This window comes from Cariama cristata, unplaced genomic scaffold (genome assembly GCF_000690535.1).
Source record: "Cariama cristata isolate BGI_N322 unplaced genomic scaffold, ASM69053v1 scaffold26779, whole genome shotgun sequence".
NCBI classification, from domain to species: Eukaryota; Metazoa; Chordata; class Aves; order Cariamiformes; family Cariamidae; genus Cariama; species Cariama cristata.
Genome location: NW_009634619.1, coordinates 8441 through 18440, shown reverse-complemented (window position 1 = coordinate 18440; position 10000 = coordinate 8441). Strand labels below are relative to the sequence as shown.

General features: G+C 39.2%; 1 protein-coding gene across 1 annotated transcript in view; it reads right to left on the bottom strand.

Moving 5' to 3' along the window:
• Nucleotides 1–8995: 8995 nt before the first annotated feature.
• The window catches only part of LMO4 (LIM domain only 4), a gene marked incomplete at its 5' end in the record, with an annotated part of 5618 nt that continues 4613 nt past the window's right edge, over nucleotides 8996–10000 (bottom strand). The window contains one exon of the mRNA XM_009707226.1: nucleotides 8996–9760. Coding sequence (XP_009705528.1) covers nucleotides 9752–9760 — 9 coding nt within the window. The remainder of the gene's footprint in view (nucleotides 9761–10000) is intronic.

Below are 10000 nucleotides of genomic sequence, written 5' to 3'. Positions count from 1 at the left end.
AGTCCCCGGCCCACTGCAAGGAGGGCAGGATCCATGCAAGGGGCAGGGGATGAGCTGGTCGGAGGCTGATGACGATTTGGACTTGCATTCCAGAAAAGATGTCCACAGAGGGACACACTTCCCCCTGAGGAGTTATCAGGTCACACGGACACCGCTGCCTTCTAACACAGGTGTTTTTCAACCTGTATCGGTCATCCATATGACACGGCTCTTTTCATATCATCTTCTCAACACAGAGCTGAGGTTTGTATGGAAGTACCATCTGTCTGTCAGTGTTCCTCCTGTGCCTGTAGTGGGTACTCATTCTCATGTGGACTACAGACCACTGATCAAATGCGCTCCCATACCACTAGTGAGCAATCACAGCACACCAGTTTGGACAACAATGTGTTCTCACTGAGCCTTGTTGTACTGTGCAGTAATTAAAAAGTCATAAGTCCTATTTAAATATAGGGCATTCTCTCCTAAACCTCTGAGTGCGAGCAAACTCACTCTCCGAGGATGTTCCCTGGTCTGTGTACACGCACTAACTTCATCAAAAGGATGTAGGAAATGCCAGATCCTGATATATGAACTCCACTTGTGTGGGGGTTTTTTTTATTAAAATACATCAGTCCAAGGATGGCAAAAATTAATAGTAATGAGCTAATTACTACACTGGCTGCCTACAAAGAGGGGTCCTGTAGGCAGACTCCTTCTGCCCATTTGCCTGCTGGTTAAACCACCACTCTAGAAATTATAAAACAAAACTTTTTTTCCCTTTATAAACATCTAGCAGCATCACCTTTATATGGCCCACAGCACCAACACTGCCTAGCTTTTAAGTTCTCAAAATCCAGCCAGAATCTCCCCTAGCACGTTATAACACATTTTACCAGCTTGAGCAGGGTAAAACACCGCCATCCCCTCAAATGGCTGGCTCTCAGCTCCAGCAGCCTCCGTGCGAGGACGGGCACACCATTTGCCTGCCTCCCACCGTCTGAAGCCTGCTCACAACTGCCAGCCCTTTGAAAAGTCGGCCTGTTTCTCTGATTGATTCACTTTTTAATGAACTGGGAAAGCCTGTGAACTTAAACCCTGACACCTCCACCTCCCTCCCTTCGTAGCCATCCCTGCAGCAATGTACTGATTATATTTCAAGTTATTATGGGATTAATACAGCTGCCCTCGGTGCCTCTTTCCCCTGAACTTCATCAATAAAAGTTGTGTACTACTCTCACTCCAGCTAGTTCAGTTTCTCCCTGAGTCTCACCATGTAACCTGTGACGTGATGGCAAGGCTGTATCATATCAGCCCTTCGATGCTGCCAACGCAGCTAGCGTTTAAAACCTACTTGTGTCACAGCCTTGCATAAGCTTTGTGTATTTAAGAGGACATCTTGAGCTTTGCTATGCACTGCATCAGCTCTCTAAGTGGGTAGCACATACTTAGCACTGTTGAAAATAATGAAATAAGATAATCCACACAAAAAAATTAAATAGATTGTGCCAGTGTCATCTTTCTTTGAATTCACAGTAGAGCTATAAAAAAATACTCTACACAGGCAAGTTCAGTAGAAGGAAAAAAGAAGGAGGGGGGGAGTCAAAGACCTGGGCCCAGCACAATCCAGTTTTTCATGCATGGCATTTCTTTATACAGTACAAGCTTTAGGTTTACTTTTTTTGTTGGTGTTACAGGGGTGTTTTTCCCCCTAAGAATCCTATTTTCTAAAACATCATTAAAAATGTAATTAACTGGCTTATTCTTTGGAAAGTCTGCAATTGTTTACAAAAGAATTGCCACACAAGCTGCCACCTTCGACGGTGTTGAAGCGGGGAGTTATGCTCTTGTTTACAACTGTGCATCAATTCCACAGTACATTCAGTTTTGGTACAAGTTACATATAAAATTCTTACTGAGCTTAATGTTGCAGCAAATAACACATATAGTAAGTGAGTAGGATTTATCACTGGCTGTAATGTCATAGCACATATTCTAAATATATATGGTGAATGATACATACACACGCAAAGGCAAACAAAATGGAAATATATTTAGTTTAAGAAGTGATGAATTGTGTTTGCTTTCATTATTCTCATTTTGTATGTAGGAGAACAGAGATCAAGTACATCCACAAAAAGGGTGGCTGGTTGGAATTGCATCTGTGAAGCAACACGCTCACCCACGAGCAGGTTAGAGAAGAAACAGCACTTTGCTGCCCATGGCACAAGAGTGTGGTTGGTGGGATACAACCAAATCGCATGGAATCCCAAGGTGCTCCCAGAAAGCATAAAACATCTGTCCAGCTAAAACCTCTCCCCAAGATGTTTTATTCGAACTTCTTTCTTAGAGAAGGAAGTCGCAATTTTCCCCTTTAATTTTTCACTTTTTTTTTTCCCTTTTGGTCTTTCTCGTAAACACAGAGGCCAGAAGGCTATGCTTAAATAATTCATCTACAAATTTGCAATATCTTTTTGAACTATAGCAATTAAACGAAAAATAGAAAAATCAGCTCAGCATCCTGTTTGGATGTAATTAAAGGTATAATCTGTTCCATTTGAATACTTCAGTGCTTACTCTTCTTAAAACAACAAATAAGAATAGTAGCTCATTTGCAATATGGTTTTTTTTCAAGCCAGCTAAAAAGACTAACTGATGAAGCAAGAATAATAATTTTTAAATGTGACATAAGCACAAAAATACCAACTACAGCTTTTGAGCGATTGCCACAGATCCCAAGTCTGATGAGAGTTCAATAACAAGGACTATGAGCTTTATGGCAGAACACTGACGTCTTCTACTATTTGGTATCAGCATCTTGATATGGCTGATATAATTACCTATCAAATACATCAGTGGAACGAATATCAGAGGATATCCAAAAATATGTAAGTAAGTGGGATGCGTATCTGCTCAGTCTTTTAGGGGCTGTTTGATCTTCAGTTTTTTTCCTAAGAATAAAAGACAAATACTGCATTCATTGCCCCTTTGTTTTCTATAAGCAGCTGATGATTTTACAGCACAATAAAATTAGCCTCTTAATGGCTGGCTTATGAGTTTTAGCTGGATTTTTTTTTTTCCTCCTACTGGACATTTCTCCACTGCTCAAAGAAATTAACGTCAGGTGTAAAGTTAATATCTGCCTTGTTCATTTATTCTTCTGTAAGCAATCAAGATTTCCCCAAATCACAGGGCAATCTCTTGCCTTTTGAGAATTAATATAGGCCCTGTTCTCTCAATTTAGTTTAACAAAACAACTGGCATAAGTTCAATGGAACCGATGATTACTCTGAGAGGTTATGGCGAACCGCAGAAGTTGTTAGCGAAAAGCTTGCTTGTAAGATCCCCTAAGAGGAAAAGTATATGGATATTTCAAAATGTAATTAACGGTGTATTCTAACAATGCAAGAAAGAAACATCAGCTGGTTGAGCTGCAGAGGAGCCTGGCTGCACACAGAGAGCTTTGGCTTGCCCAACAGCCACCACTCCCTCGAGAGCCAAGGACGTGACGAGCACCAGAGAGGACCACTTGCTGCTCACTGCTGCCGAGAAAGGCATCAGGGCAGGCTCTGTCTGCAGGGGCTCCCTTCACGCTGCCAACCTCACTGTGCTCCGCAGCGTGGCTCCCTCCCTCATGGGCATGGTCGCTGGGGCTGGCACCCAACCAGAAGGAATAAATCTTTTAAAAAAATGTCCATTTTCACTCCACTATAGCTCTCGCTCAAAAATAAAAAAAAAAAAAGGGATTTGGGGCAAGAATGTCTCAAGCTTAGATTTTGGTTTAATGCTATGGTTTGTAGGACCAATGCTATGGTTTGTCGTTTCAACAAAATTGTTGAGGGTTTGGTTTTTTTTTAAAGTTAAATAAGAAGCAGCGAATAAAGAAATCCTAAAAAGCAATTTATTTTTAAAATACTTTTAATCATTGAAAAAAAATCGATTTTCAAGCTCAGCATTTGTAAGCTGAGGTGAACATCTAATGTAGCAGGGAACAGATTTAAACAGATAAAATGATTACAAAAATGTGAGTGATATTACACATGGAACAAAATGGCACAATGGTCTACAAGGCCCGTATTAGAACAGTGAATATAAAAGAAGTTTAAGCTCAAATTTTTTGAAAGTTACTCAGCATCTATTAAAATTTCCAGCCTTTCTGGATGTGCATGCTTTGCTGTTTGAAAGCCCAGGCTGTTTTCAGGACTGGTCCTTTAGAGGCTTGAGCCCTACATCAAGCATCATCCTAGTACAGGGACAGCTCTTTTTTTAAATCACTGGACTTCACATCTTTTCTGCCTTGGCTAAACATGTTATGGTATGGCCTATGCATGCCTCACCAGTCACTAAAAGTCTGCAATTTATTACTTTTAATACAGTAGCACTGAAAGACCGCCTTAAAAAAAAAACACACACCCAAAACACCAGCCTTTGTGGTGCCAGGGCCTTGCTTGCCCTTCAATGGACAAGCTATGTGTGAGCAGGGGCAGAAGAGCAGCCTGAGCCACCAGGCAGGACCAAGGCTTACATCCCCAGCTGCTGTCTTACAGCCGGTTGCCTCCCCCTTGAACTGTGTAGCCTCTTGCATGCCAAAAACATTTCTGTGAACGCAATGCTAGAACTACTGTTGAAAGACACACAACAACGGAGCCCAACTTGTTTTTAAAAAAAGACGACAGAGGAGGGAAATAAAAAAAAAAATCCTGGACACAGTCACATCTATCTCAGTAAACAGGACTTTTTCAGACCTTGGGGTCAGACATACGACCAGTCTACTGTGGGTGAGTGACTGACTGTCAGCTTGGCCACTTTCACTTTTACCCACCATTTGCCAGGGGCTAAGCCCCTACACACGCTGGACGCGTAGGGCTGCTCAGCCAGCACGCAGGTGTCGGTGTTCCCTGTTTACCACTTGCTGCAGCAGTTTGCTCAGCGGCACTCATCTACCCTGAATGGCCATACTTCAGGATTAGGACCAAAGCCATTTCATCCCCCCCACCCCCCATGCAGTATCTCTGAGACACAAATCTGTTTCTAAATGAAGCAATGCTTATCTCATGCATGCTACGGGTGTGATGTCATCCCTTCTGGCAAAGGAACGAGGATGTCTACAGCCTCCATGGTGCAAAAATGCAGGAACTAAAGTTAACATGTCTAAGACTTTGTTAAAATATGGTGATAATTAAGAAATATAATTACAACTACAAAGTTAATTCCTCTTTGAACTCTTACAAACAAGTTTTTAATTTGCACCAAAAATTTACATTTCGGATTTCAAGTCAACCATGAATGGCTACAAGCTTGGCAGGGGACTCAAGGCGGTGGCTGGCGGAGTCTGCCAGGCTCGGGGGCAGGAGCACTGTGGTTTCCTGGGAATGCCACAGGCGAACGGTCGCCAGCAAACCCTGGGTGCACACAGGTGAGCCGATCGGATCGCTTTAAACTGCCTCATGTGTTGTACAAGTGTGAAAATAATAGCCTTGTCAGATAAACTTCTGCTTTTTATTAAAAAAAAAAAAACACTCCAGCAACTTATAAGGTAATTGATTGCTTTCTTCTAGGCTTTTATTAGTTGTGATTAAGGAGATCTAGTAGCCCTGTTTACACAGCTCTAACAAGTCAGGACCTGCAGTACGTTATTGGCTTGCGGCCCACAACTTGCCGTCCATTCTCAAGAGAATCAATCTGAAGTTGAAAACATCCCCTGTAGGAAGCGAACACATCCCCGCTTATACAGGAACAGAGAACAGTAATAACTTCAGGTCCTGTAAGTTGCAAGTTCAACTTACAGAGATCAGCCCTGACTTGTCATTGCTCTCAGCATGTTCGTGATGAGATCAGAGTGCTCCACAGAGGACTCGTACTTCCAACTTGACAAGGGACATAGGTGAGCATGTTACACTTCACTGTTACTTGCAGCTCAGACTGCAGAAAAAAAGCAAGAGCTCCTCACTGTTTAACATGCAGTCAAAGCCCTGCCAATCTAAAATGGCTGATCAGTAATACTTTAATTGCAGTTTCATAGAAACAAATTGCTATTTAATTGTAATAAGCTCTTCTGTGGCTTAGCTGGACTGACAATCGGCATACACCTGGTACTAAAAGTAACAAGCACCAACAGTGGTTATCTGGTACTTCATGTACAGGAAGCTCAGGCAGTGAAATCAGACCTGGAACACATAATTTCACACTGAAGAAATATTATACTTAAAAAAATATATACACATAAATGTTCTGATCTCTTATTTGTTATTTTAATAGAGCTGTTCAGAACATAGATCCTTGCAAAAAGCCTCACACCTGACATGTAACTACCAGCCAAAGAATTTGATAAAAAAATTTAAATGATCTTTTCAAATGCCTGACAGTACTTGATAACAAGTCATATTATGCCACTATGCAATTTTTTTTTTTTTTTTTTTTTTTTTTTTTAGTATTTACCCCGAAATTAGATGATGCAAATTTTATCAGTCTTAACTAACAGGGAAAAAGAGAGACAAATTCAGTGTGGTTAATATTCTAAACATGTGACTTAATTTCATAGGCTTCATTTTGGTAAGACATTCTCATTTTATATTTCATAAGATACTGCATAACCTGTTAAAATATTTAAAGATAAATCATGTAGGACTGAAAAGACAGTATCTTGTTGCAAACAGAATTTGGTTAGGAAAGGCTTAATGTCCCACTGCCTGCCAGGATGCGTAAATCTCATAACTAGACAGCTGGATAGGTAAAAACATTAAACCCATTTAAAGGGCAATCTTTTTACAAAATTGTTTCATTAATAAGAGTGACAATTTATATGATTGAGACATTTAGATGCAGTATAGACAGAGCATTTTATCCAGGTTCACGAGGATGGTTTCAGATTAGTAATATTTCCTGATTTTTTTTAACAGCATTCATTTTTGAAAGTGAGGGAAGCTCTTACTGAATGATTATTTGTATGACTTTTCAGCAGCACTAAATGCAGAGGGTATATTTCAGCCTCAGGGTAGCAAATGCATGTGATAAAAGGTGAACAAGTACATGTTTTTCCTTACAGATCTTCTAAAAAAGTGGGTTTTCACATAAGGATAAAGCTAAGTGTTTCCAGTAGCCTTCTATCCACACCTACTGTCCCCATTAGAGCCTGTTTTATTGTCTGAAATGCCTCCGGTTTCAAGAAAGTGTTTTACCTAAAGCAAGACTACTACTTAAATATGTTCTATTGTATATTCATAGCTCCATTAGTCCTCCTCCAATTTAGCACATCAAAGCAAAGGCTTCATCACTTGCATGTGGATTATGCTAACATGAGTGACATTTGTAATCTTATAGGTCTGCAACTTAAGAAATGCTTTTAAAGTAAGCTATTAAATAGGTAGCTGTGCTTTACAAACGAGTCATATAATAGTTTATTTAAAGCCGTTAATGAACTTCAACCTCTACATCACTAAATGCTATACTACATTACTTACTAGAAGTTATTAGCCATCTTCTTAGCACTTCTAGGTTATATTGGACAACCAAAAATCTGTACATGTTAAACACTGTACCTTGAGTGCTTATACTGAAAGAGTATAAAAAGATGCCTACAGTCTAATACTTGAATTCTACATTCATATGACTTCAGGTGTCCTTTCAAAGATATTGAAGCAGCACAATTTGCAGGACTCTACCTAAAGACTTTAATGCCAGATCAAAAAGCTTAGAAACTTATTTTAAAAGTATGTAAGGGCATTTAATTAAAAAGTCATACATAGCTTCAGTCATTTTATTGCTTTATGTTACGCAAGTATTCTTTTGTCTTTACTGTCTGATACTGTACATTATGACATTTTCTTTTCTCTGTGACAGTCCTATTTTTCCTCAAGCACTGAAGTGTTAAAAGAAGAAATTCCACAGACCTCCAATATACCAGAGGTCAAGAAGTAGAATCTGAAAATAAAAATCATCTGTTGGTTGTTTAGACAGGCAAATCTATAAATCAGCTTTTTGTGTATCAGCATCACAACAAAACTAAGTCAAGCTCACTCCGTAACCAAGCACGCTGAACAGCGAACACCTTCTCAAAAACAGAATTTAAAAAGAAAACATAATCATGATGTGTTTCAAATGCATTAGTCTCCTATAAAAGAGGAGTAGCTGTCAATATTGGTTTGTTATTAATTGCGGCAGAGGCATATTCTAGGTGCTTGCAGTTTCCTGACTGAAGGCACACAATGCTCAGCCATAGACTGATGTCAGTATTCTTGCTACAATCATGAAAAGTCAGATTTTTTTTCTCAAAATTATTATGCACAGCTCTACCACCGAGCAGCTGATGGGACAAACCCACTAAGTGAAGCTGCTCCCTTTCCAAGCTTAGAGGAGGCTTTGTTGTTCTGCGCGGGGGGGGGCTACGTGTGGTTTTTGTTTGTTTGCTTTCAGAAAACAGATCATATTTGAGATCAGTTAGTTATAGGAAAACGCCCAGGAAACGTCTTTTTCTTTCCTTAAGATTATCAGTGTTGAAAAGTTAGTCTCTTACCACGGTAAACACAACTTTAAGTTGTTCAGACCAGAATAGCTATTGTATTCCTTTTTAAGGAGGTACAGACCTTTTGCTGGTTTTTATTCTTTGACCTCTTACGGCATATACATACACTCTCATGCTCACTCGCTCATAGACACATGCACAGCCTTAACACAAGATGATTCTGCGGAAAGGAACTGGATAGAAAGAGACCACAAAAACTATATGCGTACCATAATCACTGCAATATGAATTATAATATACTTGCTGTTACTACAATTAAGAATCTCAATGAAAAATAAAGATCATTTTGAAGTAGTGCTCTGTATCCTTACCAAAAGTAACACGGTTAAGTAGTTTAACATATTCTTTACTGGCATAAGAGAAAAAAGTGTCCAAAAAGTAACTTTTAAAGGTAATTGACAATTAAGGTAATGTCTACGTAAGATATAGTTTCAGAATAATGTTTTGAACATTTTTTTTTAAAAAAAAGCAAAGTTTCTAAAACCCATACTCAATTCAGTGTTGTTTTACTTTTTTATTATTTAAATACACCATACTAGAGCAAATGTCTCTGAAAATATCACAAATAAAAGATTTTTCTTCATTCAGCAAATTAGAAGTAGGTGAAAATTTCTACACAGGAGCGGCTATGAGCCTGAATTTTTTTTTTTTCTTTTTTTTTTTTTTTTTTTGCCATGGGAAGTAGCAACATTAGGACAAAAACACTTACATGCATACATACATTGTATTTTACAGAGATACAATAAAAGTGTTTGTGATAGAATATCACAAAAGCCACATCTTTATCTCATGTTCAGTTTGATTGAAACACATTTCCTTACAACACTTAAATATACAAAGAGCAAATAGAATGTTGTTAAGGTAAAACACAGGGTACAAACTGGCCAGTGCCCTGCTAATTGTTAATGAGGGTAGAAAGCAGATTTCAATGCTTGTTTTAATTAGCTTCATTAGTCATCTCCCCCACACACACACACCCCCACCCCCCCCAGATGTCCTCCGGTGGATCTTTTTTCATTTTCTCTACAGTCTCCCATTAGCCCAGGTTCATGGAGTCCTTAATGTTCATATTCAGTCATTTTAATACACCAATAAATGTGGGAAGGGCAATCAAGAATAAAGAAGGTGCAATGGTATGGAGCTGGCATTGATGCTAGCTACAAAGGTGACTTGTCTACTTGGAGACATGGGATCCATCTGTGATGAACAAAATTTGAGATGAAGGCACGCATTCTGCATTACTCTGACCTTTTAGCAGACCTGTAAGAAATAAAAATGGGTATCTTAGCTAGAATACTAAATTTGAGATAGGAAACTACAACATGACTGCTTTTGTCTTTTCCTCATTCACTAATCTCTTTTTTATTAGATTACTTTCCAACTGTGACTTGATTAAGGCTTTCTACACTATCCATTCATGCTGCCAACGTTTCAACTTCAAATAGCAAAAAGCAAACATTTTCTGCAGTTTCACTACTAAAAAGAGCAGGCAGGGGAGGG